The 15700-nt window shown below is 37.9% G+C and overlaps 1 protein-coding gene across 5 annotated transcripts in view; it reads left to right on the top strand.

Annotated features, from left to right (window-relative positions):
- The window catches only part of TRMT11 (tRNA methyltransferase 11 homolog), a 28763-nt gene extending 15783 nt beyond the window's left edge, over positions 1-12980 (top strand). For 4 of the 5 annotated variants that reach the window (XM_056342549.1, XM_056342551.1, XM_056342550.1 and 1 more), the window contains 4 exons: positions 494-566; positions 1317-1448; positions 4746-4866; positions 12385-12980. In XM_056342549.1, coding sequence (XP_056198524.1) covers positions 494-566; positions 1317-1448; positions 4746-4866; positions 12385-12516 — 458 coding nt within the window. In that variant the 3' untranslated portion in view covers positions 12517-12980. Of the gene's footprint in view, positions 1-493; positions 567-1316; positions 1449-4690; positions 4867-12384 lie in introns of those variants that run through there. The other variant, XM_056342552.1, reaches the window with a different exon arrangement.
- The last annotated feature ends 2720 nt before the right edge of the window (positions 12981-15700 follow it).

Here is a 15700-nt window from a genome sequence, read left to right as displayed (position 1 = left end):
GAAAAAGCCATCTCTGGCTCTTCTTATCTGTTCTTGTGAAAACTACCATTTGTGTAATGTGTTCGCAAGAAATTCCAGCAGGTACAATTTAATTTTGAAAAAGCTTAGCTAGGTGCTACAGGGGAGATGTTTGCGTCTGTCAAACAAAAGTGGATGGGATTATTTGTCACATGATGGAAATGTAAGGAATATCTTTTAATAAAGAAAACAGAAAAGCATTGTCCTTTGTAGTGTAGCAAATGTCTAGGCTGCTAGAAGCCTCTGACAGCTGAAGGGCTTTCTGTGAAACAGTTTTAAAGTAACCTTTTGGAGCAAGAAACCTAATAGATCTTGAAGAAGTTACCTTTACTGACTTTTACTTGGTAAAATCTTTTGGGTTTTTTGACTTTCTATAAGCCACAGTTTATGCACCATTGTATATATAATGTAATTGTATGTTATTTAGACAAAGGGTGAGGTTCTCATCTCTGCATTGTACACTTGCTTTGTATAGCACCATATGGTATCAGAGAAGCTACTCGCAGAACAGGTTCACAAAAGGAAACAGTTAAGTCAGCTGAAAGAAGGTAGGTAAGCTGTCTTGTCTGTTGTAGAATATAAATGTCTTAATGGAAACCCAGTTATAGTTTTAGAGTCTTTATTATTTCTTGGCTGGCTGTCAGCAGTTAAAAAGAAAGATAGTAATATTAATTAAAGAAGAAAAGACCTTTTTGTTCTGTTTGCAAAACTAGTGTGTTACTTCCCAAAATCCTCTTGTTTTTGTTCTCCCTGCTTATAATTTGCATGTGTTGAGATTGCAAATCCTATTTCTTGTCTCCGTGAGTCACCATTACCTTGTGTTTCCGATTCTCAGAAAGTTCTCTTCAGCTGTAAGCTGAAGCTGCAAAATCAGTCTAAAAAGCAATACCTCTATTTTACCGTAACCACCTCTCTTGGATTTCCACTGCTCCTTTTTCTTCAGTGATAACACATAGCTTCTCCACTGCCTGGCCTTCCTTGTCTTCTGCCTTTTACTCTAAACTGCCCTTAAAGATGTGCAAAATGACTGTTCTCAACATGCCTGTGATTCTTTGACTTCCACAAGTACTAAAGATGATAGTCTAAAGAGCCAGTAAGGGAATTGAGGAAGTCACGTTCCTCTTAGTAGAAGTTGTACTCCTAGATTGTCCTATGTAGTTTTGAAAGTGTCACATAGTGCTGTTTTGTGGTTTGTTTGTTTTTTTGGTTTAGGTGGTGGTTTTTGTTTTTTTATTTTTTATTAAAAATGCAGGTTTTACGTGTGCTTTTATGTTTACACTTGTAATTTTTTTGTTTAGCGCAGACAATCACATCTTCGTTTCATCCAATTACCATCTAAGTGACATCTTTTTTGACCTGTTGAAGTTTGCAGCAGAATATCTGGTGATGGGAGGAAGATTAGTTTACTGGCTGCCGATATACAGGCCTGAGTATGTATTCTTAATTTCTCTTAAGTAGTATGTCAGAACAGATGCTACATTCTCACTGTGCTTGCTTTTGGGGCATAGTACAGCTGAAACTTCCATAATACTAGTACTTAGGAGTAATGCTCAGACTTCATATTTCAAAACTTCATATGAGGGAAAGCACGTTTTGAAATAAGGTTTTTGGATGGAAATAATTCCTGACTGTTACCAAAAAGAAAAAGCCTTTACATGTCCTTGCAAATACATGTCCAATGGGTTGAGGTTTAAGCTTAGAAAATTAAACTTTCAAGGTGTAGATCAATTTCTAAGATAGTAGTAGTAAGGCTGTTATTAATGTGTTTCTACTAGAGTAGTTGATAGAGATACATGACAAGGTCCTGCAAGAGAACATTCTTGGCTGTTTGGGGTTTGGCACTATAATTTAGCTTTCTTCTGGGAAAAGTCAAGTGACCAAGAGACTGGAGTGAGAGGCAGGATGCGTAGGGGAGTAGCCCTGTTAAGGACGAGAGAGGCCAGCAGAGACTGCAGGATGCTGCCTGCTCAGTAGTGCAGCCTGGGATTAGAACTGGGCTTAAAAGGAAAGACATCTGGTTGCATACCTTACTTCAGCATCTCTTAGATAAGGTTTTGAGGGTTGGGTGGTTTTTTTTGGTGGTTTTATTTTTCAGAACTATTTCACAGTAAAGTGGGAAGTTGATGTACAATAGCTGTTTCTGATTATCTTCCAGATGTAGATGTACTCTGAAGGTAGCTTCTACAATGTCATATGTTTCTATGTAGAATCAAACTGTACTGATATATAAAGTGGTGGTTGTGCCTGGTTTCATCATGTAAATGGCTTGTGACAGTCCTACATATTATTATTAGATGCTGTTTTGAAACTGTGGAAATCAAAAGGAGCCATTTCTGTTAACAATTTTCATGACAGAAGAGTGCACTTAGTAGCTTGCATTTTTTTTTAATGATATAATTGGTATCTTAGACTTTTTTTTTCTTGTAAGACTATTCGTAAACAAAATAATAAATGCCATTAACACTATTATAGCTAATTGTTCAAAATATCTGCCTATACTTGCTTTTAGCCCTGACAAATCATGGGTGATTTGTGAATTCTTAGATTTCCGTGTCAATAAACTCTGTTTTGAATTACTGAGTTTATTCTGTGTGTCAAGATACCAGAGCTTTTTGTCTGCTCATTGAACTTTGGTAAGAGGATGCTTCCTCAGTATACAGCAGTATGAAGTGTTTAACTTTAGATAAGTATGAACTGCATGTTCTGGTTCTACTTCAGTTGCTGTTTTGGGGAGGTCAGCTCTCTCAAGCTGTAGTTGGGTTGCCTCTTAGTGAATTTGTACATACTACTATGGATTGAAATACTGAAGTCACTATCACAGAATATTAGTATAGTCACTTTATTTTCAGCTGTAACGATGAACACAGGAACAAACATTAAAGCAGGTATGCGAGGGGAAGATAAGATACTGTCTACTAATGTTGTGTTATCAGATACCCCTTGGCAACACCTGCCATCAGATTCATGTGTTGTTTGAGATCCTTGTGTATTACCTTAAATTCAAAACAAACCTGGATTAAAATGGATGTCTGTTAAAACTACTGCTACTATATTTCTTGATATTTCTTGTCCTGAGTTTTACCTGAAAGAGTGTAGAAATATATGCACTAATGCTAACAGACGAGGCTTTTTAACAAAGCGATAATGATCTCTCCCTCTGCAAGATAGAATCTCACTCCAAAGTTTACTCTTTCAATCTGACATTGAAATCATTGTTGAGTCTGAATTCTTTTAATTCCTTTGCAGCCAGGCTTTTGTATGGTTATGAAGAGAAACTTTTAAGATGTTGTGGCAGAGTGCCTACCTTTCTTTGTAAGAGAAAGAGGCAGCTTGGTAGAACTAGATGCACCAAAAGTCTTGTGTAATAGAAAAAAACAATTGAGAATTAATTTCACTCTCCTTTGTCAAAAGCATATTCTGACTTCGTCTAGCAGTAGTGACTTGATTCCAGACATGAGAAGTGACTGAAGGGTTGTTTTGCAATCTTGACGTTTTGAAACAATGCAAAGAGGCAGTACTGTTTGGGGTTTTTCCTATTTACAAGTCTGTGTTTGGTATTGTCTTACTTGTTTAACAGCTCACTATTATCTTTAAGAAATGTCAAGATTTCCATCAGCACCTAGATGGGTCCTGTTTTGAGTTGTGTTATATTTGCCTTCTCTTTCTCCCAGAACAATGCATTTACAAAGTAAAGTGCATTCAGAAAATCTACTTTTCAGGAAAAATATGAATCTCATCCTTCGTATCTTTTAAGTTTAAGTGATACATGTGAAAGTTGTTCAGTTCTGCTTTTCAATGTCAGACTTCTGCTGACCCCCAAGTATTGGGGACTCAGGAGAGCAAGCATTTTTTACGAAATTACAGTCACTGACAATACCATACACCATTTTCTGTATTATGGTGTAGTAATTATTACAGGAAAGCTTATTACAAAAACTGAGACTAAATGGCTGATTTATATGTTTCAGTGTATATATATTGATCTCATGTTTATCTTAGTAGCTAGGTCAATACTTTTTGCTCCTGTAGTCCCATACAAAGCTCTTAAATCCTTAAATTCCTCTTTCAGCATTTAAAGAAATAGAAGGATCGAAAGCAACCTAGAGAAAGTTCTTTAGGAAGTAGTATGCTTATGAAGTGGGGGCATTTAAAACACTGTAACTTTTTCCTTCTATAGACAGGATTTAATTGCAAGCCAGTGTTGCTACCATCTGATGTTAAAGGATAATGGATTTTTTTTCTCTTCCCTTTAGAAAGAGTAATTATAACGTGATGGATTTCTAACACCAAATTCTAAAGTCCGGGAATGTCACTGCCTAATAAAAGCTGGTTTACTGTGATTTGACATTGAAGTGTAATGGTCTCCTTTTAGGGAGCCAGAGATAAGTCTCTTGGTCCTGCAACTTTATATGTTGACTGTGGAATACATTTTTCAAATCACAGCTCTGACTGGATAAGTTACTACTCCTGATTGGTTGAGATATTTTCTACTTGAAATGATAGAGACAGGCTTGTGTACATACAATAAAGTCATGTAAATACATGTAGAAAGTGTATGTATGTGTCTCTTTACTCTGGAGCACCAATACCTGAATTTCTTCAATCAAATTAATATGGGTAGCAACTTTCGTGTAAGCCATTTTGTGAAGAATCTGTATTAATTTTGTTTCAGATGCAAGCCTTCCAATTCATGAGCTTACAGCTCTATGAATGTTTATTACTTCCAGATACACAGAAGAGATCATTCCTCGCCACCCGTGCCTGAAACTTATTAGCAACTGTGAGCAGATGCTTTCCAGCCACACATCAAGGCGCCTGATAACCATGGAAAAGGTGAAAGAATTCAAGGTAAGCTTGAATTCTTGATTGTATAAAATAGTAGCTATTGCATTCATGAAAAGTTTGTGCTATTTGGCATTTGATCCTTATTTCCATCACACTGTACTTTTTTTATGATGAGAGTTAAGAGCTTTTGTAAAACCTCCACACGTTTCTTTAAAATAGACTGAGCAGTGATTTAAGGGATTGTTCTGGGTTTGATGTCTTTCTTCCTTTTTCTCCTCACTTTTCGTCCTGAGCAAGCCACTTAATAGTGTGAAAGAGATCTTTGAACTTACAGTTACTTGGGAAAGTTGCATATGCTTTTCAAGGAAAACTGAACTCTGTGAATCCCATCCACAGAGATGCCAAGATGCCCAAGTTCCCGTTGATTCCAAAGCGTAATTTGATGCCCAAGTAAATACTAAATGCTTTTGTGGGTCTTGCAGGGCAGGTAAACCGTATTCAGTTCTGTTACTTCATTTTCAAAGTGGTACTTCTCTAGCTTTAGAAATAGTATTGTAGCTGTGACATAAGCCAGCATGACTCGCTATACTTTTTTTTTGTTGTTTTGGGACGTACTTAAGTGCCTCTCCTGAGGCGTTGGGACCAGGGAATGCTGCATTCTGTCAGGTTTCCTTTCCTTTCTTGCTGCTTCTCTTGCCTAGCACTGTTAAGAGATGCTAAGCAAAGGTAAAGCAAATTCTTAATGAAAACACATGCAAACAGCGAGTAAGTGTTTTTTAGTACATTCCTTGTCAGTTGCAAGAGCTATTTTAAATGACAGGAGATACAGTCAGACTGCTGTGTCTGCATGGTGCTTGCACTAATAACACAGCAGGGTTTCAGTACTGCATTCATAATGCTAATGATGACTGAGATTCTCAAGCAACACCTGAATTTTTGTAAAACACTGTATGTGAAGTTCAGAGTCAGAGCTGCCAACTTTACCAGTAGCGAAGCAAGAGGGTAAATTATGAAAGTTTTTGATGTGCGTCTCGGAGTGTTCATGGAGGAGTAAAAAACCAGGAGTTTTGTTACTGCCAGTGCTCTAGGATGACATGTTCTAATTTAAAAAATATATCCAGCCTTCTATGAATAGAGTTTCATTAGTTGTTATTCTTGTTTTGTGCATCACCTGTTCTTCAGTACGTGCTTTGACAGGTTCATGTCTGGAAGTGCTTAGCTTTGGGCACCTGAGTCGAGTTGGCAGGCTTACTGCTTAGGTAAAACTGTGCAGGTGCTTATGCTAAGGACTCCAGTTGTCTTTTAGATAATTTAAAGATACCAGAACACATGTACAGTTTCTGACGATGCAAAACTTGTCCAAGTAACAAACTGCATATTGACTCCTTAGCCAGTGACTGCTTTTTTTTAGGGTCTTGTTTGGTGTCTAACTATCCAAGATTTCACTACCCTTTTGTCCCTTACCTGGGATGTGTTTTTCCTGTCTTAATATCCTGAACAGCCTTTGAATTGGATACTTCTGACTCACTGGGTATGTTCATAAAATTCAATAGCTGGAGCTTTGGCCATTTGTCTTTTTCCAAAATGGAAGAGTGAATTTTTGCGAATATGCAAGCTTTTATGTTTCCAAACAGTTCTCGTCTGCCTTACCAAACTGGTTTGTAACAGTCTCAAATGCCTTTTAATTCAGCTTAGTTTGGTACTTGGAAGGGGCTAAGAAGTTTTACAAATCGTGTAGTGTCATTATGCAGTCCTTTGGTTTCCCCAGTGTTTGCCACCAATAATGCATTGCACATTTCACAGCAAACTTGATTTCAGCATTAAGACTAAATTCTTAACAAGAAATGAATCCAGTTAACGAACGTGAAATTGATGGTGCAATTTGATTGTGCTTGTACTATAAAGGACACCAAAGTGAATGCAAAAAGTGCATATGTCTAGTTGAAGTATTAATCTATCATAATTAATCATAAGCATGAAGATCATAAAGGTTGAATTAAAAAAAACCTCACAAAAGGTGCTATGTAACTCATCTTGTAAGCATCCAGTTTGTTCTATTTAAGTTTACGATGATATCATGCCAACTGGAAAAGATTTCTTACTGAACACAGTTTTGATATGAATAGGCTTTTCCAGCATGTGCACAATATGCACAGAAGAGTTGCTTGGGTTTTAATATTTAAGGCTTTTTTTTGGGCAACCATGGTGGTCATTAGTAACTCCCCTGCTCCCCAGTCTTAAATTATAGTGACAATAATAAAAATGAATGAAAGCAGTTGTTGTGGAGGGCAGCTAGCAGCAGCCAACTAGCGACTCCTAGTCTTCTAAAACTCTGAAGGCAGAAGAATAAGAGAAGTGAAGAACTGAAGTGTGGAACAGGAGAGGAACAAAACAGAAGTGATATGAAGTGAGAGCTTACTAGCCTATTGTATTACTTTTTTCTTTGGACGTTAGTGTCCCTTCTTCCGGTAGTAAATGGATATGGGTCTCCCCAGTATCTCTCTAAACCTGAAACAAAACTTTCTAATTGATGTTATAGTAGGCAGGACTGTGTGTGAGTCTACCTTCATTGAACTGTGAAGGGAGGCTTTTTTTAAGCGGTGAACACCAGTTCAACTCTCCAAAGACTGTAGGCATTCATATATAAATACAGTGGTAGTGCGAGAATGAGAAGCTGTTGGCCAAGCAGATTTGTGTTGTAATATCTGTTGACTGTGGTATCATAGGAGTTCAGCCTTCTGCTTTAAGTCCGAAGAGGTTTGAACCAATTGTTCCAGCCTGAATCAAGTGAAAATGTACCTTCTATTGTGCCAGTATATTTTTCAAAAGCTGTAAAAAATATAGTGATGTAAGGCTAAAGGGTCTCAGTCTGTGCCACCTATATCTGAATTGTCACGGTGATTTTTTTTCTTTAAATGTGAAATAACTGGTAAGTGGTTAATCAGTAGGAAAACTGGAGTATAAAAACTTACTACCACGAGGGTTCTTGGGAATTTATATCTGGTGATAAATCAGCTGTTTCCAGAAGCGGTAGACTTACTGACTGTTTAACTGTAGGGTTGTTTGGTGTTCCCTTTCTTTACAACACTATGTCTAGCTTGTTGCTTTCCCCATGCTGAATTATTTCAGCTATTGCTGAATTACTTGTTTCATTCCTCTGCTCGCTGTCTTACAGAAATATATAGTATCTATTTGGCTGGTCAATGCTACCTAGTTCTGAAGTTACTAATCAGGACTTGTTAAGAAAATATTGAAGGAAAAATCTGTAATAAGGGCTAAAAGTGACACCTAGAAGTTATGCACCAAGGTGAAACAGAAAACTTGACTGAAGGATGAACTTTGAGCATATGACTGCCCAGGAAAGGACTCTGGAGCATCGGGCATACAAATCCACCACTCAGAATGGGTCCAGCATTTCCATGCCACACGGTCACTCCAGAGTTGTTACTGGTGTAGAATTTTTCCTACTGAATTTAGCAGTGTCTTTTCCTGGATATGACCCTGTTGTCTCTGATTTGGAAACTGCTTCTTGTTGTTTATAGCTGTATAACATTACTACAAGTGGTTTCTGTAGCTACTGTCCAGCACCAGATGTAGAGTGGTAGGAAGCTGTGATAGTGCTAGCAAGATTTTTTTTTTTTTAAACAGAAACTGAATGTGGGTAATTACCCTGAGGCTGAACTTGAGGTGTGCTAGATTCACAAAAATCTTCAGAATATCACTTCACATTCACCATGATTTAAATAAAAATAAAGCTTTCTTGTTATGTTTAAGCTTCCTTTTTCTTCCATCTCTTTCATTATTTATTGAAGATCTGTAACACTTTTTTAGTGTTGTCTTTTGAACAAATGAGATTTGAGTTGAAAACTCAAATTAGCTAGAAGCTAATTAGCTAGAAGCAATTCGGTAGCATGCAGTTTGACAAGGGCTTTGTTGGCTTTCAGTTGTCACAGAAGTCATCACAAAACATTTCAGAGCAGAAGTTTTACGTGATAACTGTTGTTTGCGATTATTCTGCTGTTTTGAGAACTTAAATTGTTCAAAGTGAGAACCAAGGATGGTGATAAAACCAGGGGTTAACTAACATCTTCAGTTCTGGCTTACAAATAAAGGAAGAAGTCTTTATCATCTTGGTAGCGCTGGCAGACTGGGGAAAGAGCTGACTTAGTGCCAGGCAGGCTGATCATTGCTGTCTTGGAAATGATTTCTTGGGAAGTCTCACTGTTTTGTGTTGAATAACCATTTACAAACTTTGGACCTTGAAAAAGATGACCAGTTGTTTCAAAGTAAGTAAGTGGAAGAAAGCTACTCATCCCTAGATGCAGCTGTATGTCATTGTGATACAGTACTGCTTATTGCTCCTCCAGTGTGTCATGTTAAGAGAAGGAAAGAGACTATCTCCCTTCAAATACTGTGGTTCAACTCCATTCCGTGAATTTAAACTTTTTTGGTTTTTTTTAAAAAAAAAGGCAAGAGAAAAGAAAAAAACCTCCATATTAACTGCCCTGGACAGTTAATGCACTTGAAGGAGAGTTGACGCTGATATTGACACCCTCCATAAGAGATCTTCTTTTACTGCAAAACATTCCTGTCAGATATTTAGAGTGCATATTCTACCAATTTATATTACTCAAGGTAGAGCTTGACTGAGAATGTTTGGCTGGCTTCCTTATTGAAACGAGCTGGTGCCTGATTCCCAGATAAATTCTAGTGCAAATAGTCACAGTAAATTGTTTCATGAAGATTATTTTTGACAAGTTCTTATTTCTGTAGAGTTAAATGCAGCCTATCCCTAGTGTTTAGATTGTACCCATTCAGTTTGCCAGGTAGATAAAAAATACCCTAAGTTAGAATTTGTTCAGAAATCATTAGTCTCTGAAATACAAGAATTCCTTTTACTTTGATCAGTTCTCATGTTGCCCATAAACCTGTTTTGACTACTGAATGTCAACAGTGAGTGGCATCTACAGGTACTTCAGGATTTCTTATTTTCTTTTTCGTTTTTTAAGAAGCAATTCCCAATCTACTATTTTTCTTTAAAGCAATTACCATCTTTATTGGACAGTGATGTCTGTACAGAGGAGAGATAGGAAATGAAAGCTCTTAAGCTGGAATTACTGTCATGCAGGCCAGGAGCTGCTTTCGTAAACTCTCCCAAGAAATCTGTGCCTGACTGCAGACCTCTCGCCTATCAAGCAGTGATTTGCATAGCTTTTGAGGCCTGCCTGGATTGATAAAATGGATTCTGCTGTGGAGTGATGTACCAAACCTGTTTCCATTTGGTGAATGCAGGCGCTCCTCTTACAGCTGTGTGTTTAACCTGAAGTTTGTTCTCGTACATTACCATATCCTGTCTTTGCCCTAACCAGCTTGGGGATAGAGAGGGTAGTTATTTTCTTCCTTCCTCCCTTCATCCTGAATCAGCGTTTCATTACTTAAGATGAATGGTGTACAGATGTGTGACCTCTTAGAGGCTGTGGGGATTAATTTTTATGTTAAAATACTGTTGACCCATATATCATTATCCTTCAGGGTCAAATATTCCATCTATTTCTCAAAACAAGCAAATTATATAGAATTACCATTAAAACACATCCCAAAGTTATAAAAATATATTCTATGTTTAGGTCAAAGAAGGATTGCTGACCTGCAAATTCAGGGGAAGAGTAAGTGCTCTTTTCCTCAGAGTGGTCCTGTATAAGAGACCTAGAGGAGTGCGTAAAGGCTGACTGTGAGAGGGGCATGTCAGAACTCCTCCTTGTTTCCTCTCTGCCTGTATATTTATTTTTTTTACATGGATATGTTAAAAGCGTATTGATTATCAGCCTAAGAATGGTCTTGGAGATGGCAGTCTCTCACAGGCGACCAAAAGACAATAGATAGTACTGTGTCTGCAGTGGGTTTATCAAGGTCATTTTCTCCTGTGATTTTCCAACAGTGCACTACTTAAATAGAACTGATTTGCTGCTACTGGTGTACATGCTTTACATGTTCGATATCCACGTGACGCTTAACATTTAGCAAGTTAATTGAAGCCAGTGGCATGCTGCTGGTTATCTGGTAGGATGGGAGAGAACTCCTTCACAGAATATCTCACGGTGTCCAGAAGAGGGCACTTACACCTGCACACAAACGTCTTGCTGTGTTGAAAAACTTTTTGTTTCACTCCTTTAGAATGCATATTGGGACATCCAAAGGAAGATGAGGTGTTGATCTTGCTAGGTGAGAGCCTGGAAAGGCTACAAAATAGCTAAAGGGGGAGATTGTCCCCTAGGATTTAGTTCAACCTTACAGTGTAGTACTTGTAGTATGAAAATATTGACTTAAATCTACTTTTGTGTTCCTGCTGCTTATGTTAAAGCATGCCACAGCAACCTTGTTTTCAAATATCAACAAATAACTCTGAACTGTAAACTTAAGTATTGAAGCAATCTGTATGTTGCTGCATTGCTTAAAAATTTATAACAATGAGCATGCATTGAGGAGAAACATTTAGTGGAATAGAGGTTTAGTTCTCTTGTATGCTTGCTTTTATTTTCTCTTTGCACAGTTCAGTTGTTCTATGCGAGGCTGCTTATCTCAATTCCATCTTGCTATTGAGCATAATAAACTGACATCAACCTTAAGCGTAAAACTTTTAAAAGTTGCCATCAGTTTTCTTTAGCATTCAGTTTGATGTATTGTTTATCTTACTTGTCTACTAATGTTATCAATACTGCATCTTAATTGTATAAAGCCACAGTACATGATGAACTAAACCTTTGTATATACAATAGGCAAATTTTCTAAACTATATACTTGGCTGATGTCAAATAGGTATTACTTGTAGGGATTTACTGTTTCAACTTTAACTTCCAGAAGTAGGTGAATACTGCACAAGAAAAAAATCCTGTGATCGTGCTTCTTCAGTAACTGTAGGAATGCAATTTAGTCATTTGTGTTCCTCTTCTGTTTGTACCTGCCTTCCACAAACCTCTGAGTGATTGAATTCTCCAGATGGTATTTTTTCTGGAAACTAACCTTTATATTTTCCTTTATAAAAGTCTGTGTGGCATAGTACCTGTGCTCTCATTCATTCATGCAAGAGTTGGAATCTCGTGATGTTAGCCGAGATATTTCCAGTGATGCAGTGCTATTAAAACTTCAAATGTCTGGTACTGACTGCTTGCGTCATTTTGCTGTACAGAGTAGAATAATTAAAATTTGAATGAGTACATTAAAAAACTCCAAACAAAACCACCACCAACCCCCCCCTTGTCTGCTTACAGCTTGTATTTGAACAATGTCAAATGAGAATCCATTGCATAAGGATTTTAATTTCTGCTAAATGTTAAGACTTTGCAGTAGGATGCATATGTTCCTGTTAATCCTAATGGAAACCTTAGCATTGTATCTTTGAAATTTTTTAATCAATCTAGTGACTTAAATGTTTGCCTTAATGTTTGACCTAAATTGTAAAAAAAACCCCAACAACTTTAAGCTTGCTTGCAGTTGTTTGAAAAAGTCTGGAGGAAAACCAATGGCGATGCATGTTGAACATACTACTGTGAAATCTAATGCTTGCATTTTGATGCCATGCAGGATCAAGAGCAGAATTCTTACTTGTTGGATGGTCAGTATATGCCGTACAGGGGACACAATTCTTTCCGTGAGAAGTATTTCAGTGGTGTGACGAAGAGGATTGCCAAGGAAGAAAAAGACAATCAGAAGTAAAATATAGTATAAACAGATTAAAAAAATGAGGAAAGAATGAAGATCATGTTTCTTTGTAAGGACATCTGGATATGAACATTCATTTGGATGCTTCAGAAAAATAAATACTGCTTTTAATTTTAAAACAAGATGAAACCCACAACACAGGTTGAGAGCAGTTCTTTTTAATTAGCTTTGTTTATAGCAGATTTTATTGTACAAGTTTTTTGAGTCTTATTTAATTTATATTTGTACTTGCAAGTACTAATGATGATTGACTAAAACCATTATTATTGTTCTTTCACCATTAACGTTTACAAAAAAGTAGTAGTATTATTTGGCAGATTTAACTGTGAACATCTGCCTGTTTTAGAAACACGTGGTGGTGATCAAGGGTTGTTTATTAAGAAGATTATTTTCATTTGTTTTGTTTTTTTGTAAATGGTATCCAATAAAACAAAAGATTGTTGTGAGTTTTTTTTTAATTGTTGCATGCAATAACTACTCTGGCTGAGGCCAGAAGTGTTTAAAACAAACAAAAACCACAAAGAAACAAATGTGCACGCACCCCCCCCCACCCCCCCCCCCAAAGAAAAAGCCTCTGTGACCTGACAGACTCTGGAGAGCCTATTAAACCCTGTGAAGCCTGTCCACATCTGAAGCTCATCTGTACCTTGGATTTGCTTTTGCATTCCTAAACCTTGACTTTTGGTCAAGCCAACTGTCTGCAGTTTTTGGTTCAGAAACTGATAGTTAAAGCAGTAACAACAACAGCATAAAATCAGTAATGGTTCCCTAATGGTATTAAGCTTAATCAAATCTTTGAAATTGAAGCTGTATTTGTTGAACAGCAAACTTTGCTGAATCCACACCATGTCCATCATGAAAATGCCTCATTTGAAAACCACTAAGCCCATTAATTCAGGATGTTAATGGCTCTTCTCATTTTAGTGGTCAAATATTCTTCAGCAGGGCGTTGGTGAACATATGTATTTGGTCCAGCCGGAGGAAGCCTTGCTTCTCAACTTGTTGCATGATTGTGGTCATGTTACAATCTTTGTAGATCATAATCTTTAAGTGCTGCTTTCAGTGATACCTAGGAAGGCACAAGTCATTATGTGTACCTGATCAAGTTCATCAATTTGCTCTTCTGTTTGTTGTGGTCCTCAGCTGCAGCAGGGAGAGCTCGCACACTCAATGACAACTTTGTCTGACCTTCTGGATCTAATCTGTGGTGTGTTAGGAAGTTCTGAAATAGTGATTTATTTTCTGTGTTTCCATTATAAATCACTTTGTTTTGAGACTTTTTAATGTCAGCCATATAATAGTTGTTCTGGGCTAAACTTGGAGTGAGATCAAAGCTCAGAGAATTTTTCAAAAGCAGAATTTGAATTGATCACTTTCAAATATTACATCAAGAAATTACTGCTTCTGAAAACCTGTCTTCATATAACTTCTGACTTCAATTTTAGCATTACAATTTGGCATTCAGCTTTTAATACTTCAGAAATTAAAATTACTTTCTGTTCTTCATAGGCAAGGAATTTTTCTAGATGGATTTATTATGCATTTATAACTTCATTGTCATAAAAATTACCCTACATTGACATGATCTAAACAGTTATACAAGATTTAAGGTAGTGGCAAATCTGGCTCTGTCTATTCAAAGAGAATGATTTAGTTTATTTCTCCTCTGCGCAGTCCAACTTAATTTAGTCCACTCAGCAGTGGCGGTGTGGCCCCTGTTTAGCAGTTCATACATAACGGCTCTATCATTACTGATGAATACCATTTTGAACAGAAACTGTGAGTGTATTTGGGGTACTGCATCAAGATCCGCTCATCAAAAATAGTTCAGAATTGAAGTCAGATGTTCAAGCACCGCTGCTCCCCAACTTTAAAGCTATCATTTGGAAATATTTCTGATCTTTAAATTTCTCCTCACTTAATATGCGTGCTCTAGCCTATTGTACATGCAGACCTGCAAAGTGGAGGTGTTTATAGCTGTAGAGCCACGGCACAGTCCTTGCGCTCGCTCTAGCAAAGGACTGACAGGCAGGTCAGTTATCCTTTCGGCAGGATTTGGCCGTCGACGGCCGCGGTTTCTGGCACTTGTGTTCAATCTGGTTCCATGCAGTCTCTTTCTGTGAGGTTCCAGTTTCCTGTCCCTGGCAAGGAGGGCCAGTTCATGAGCCCACACTGAACTCACGCCATTGTCATTCTCTCCTTTGGGGTGGTTTGTGCCATTTTCCAGTTTCAAAAAATAAACGTTATTTTTGGAGCACTTTGTTGCGCTGCAGCAAATTGAATGGAGGGAGGACCTGAACGTGGCTGCAAGGTTCTATGGGCAGAGGCTGCTTCTGGCTGTAGGTAGTGATTTGTTGAGGCACCAAAGGGAAAGAGTCCCCTCTTCGCACAGAATCCCTTGACTTGGTGGTGGTCCTAGCTGCCAAGCCTCCCATGTATCTATGGGAAAAGGAAGCGGAAAAGTAGCGGAAATAGATTTTCTCTGCATTAATTTCATGCCCTACCTGTTCTCTCTAATACTTGTTTGAATTAATGGCCAATTTGAACAGGTTTGACAGAAGGTCAAGGTTTGATGAGGTCTGACAGGTAACGGGGAGCTACAAATTCTGTTAAAATAGGCAGAAGTGTTGAGGAAAGAGACCTAGTTAATCTCTTCCAAAGTAAAGGCTGTAATACCAGTTCAACTCTAAACATCAGAGAGCCCACATGCATATACCCAGAATATACCCAGAGCTTTTTTTAGAAGGAACATAAAGGTCTCGGCTGAACTTTCCACTTTTACTAAAGCTATGAGACCAACTCACAAAACCTGAAGACTCAGTAGTTTCTCCTTATCACTCTGGTGAGAGGAGTCAGGCAGATGTGTTAAGTTGCTGAACATCTCAAGGAGAGTGCAGTCCTCCATTTTAAACGATCCAAGAAACTGGTGTCTTACTAGGACAACATCTAACATCTAACATCTCCTCTAGCAGAGCAGGCTTTTTGTTCCCACAGCACCCGACTTTGTACCGCTACCGTGCGCTGCAGCAATGTCTGCTCACTGGTACAGACACTTCAACAGCAACTCTTGAAGTCTGGTTTTGGTGGATCCAGCCTTCCTTCTCTACCTGTTCAGCAGGGCTGGAAGACTGGTGGAAGTCCTTAACTGTTCGGCGTCTCTTCATTTTCCATTAGACTA

Source organism: Falco biarmicus, chromosome 6 (assembly GCF_023638135.1).
Source record: "Falco biarmicus isolate bFalBia1 chromosome 6, bFalBia1.pri, whole genome shotgun sequence".
NCBI lineage: Eukaryota > Metazoa > Chordata > Aves > Falconiformes > Falconidae > Falco > Falco biarmicus.
The sequence above is the reverse complement of the archived record's forward strand: the minus strand, read 5'-3'. Positions and strand labels throughout refer to the sequence as shown.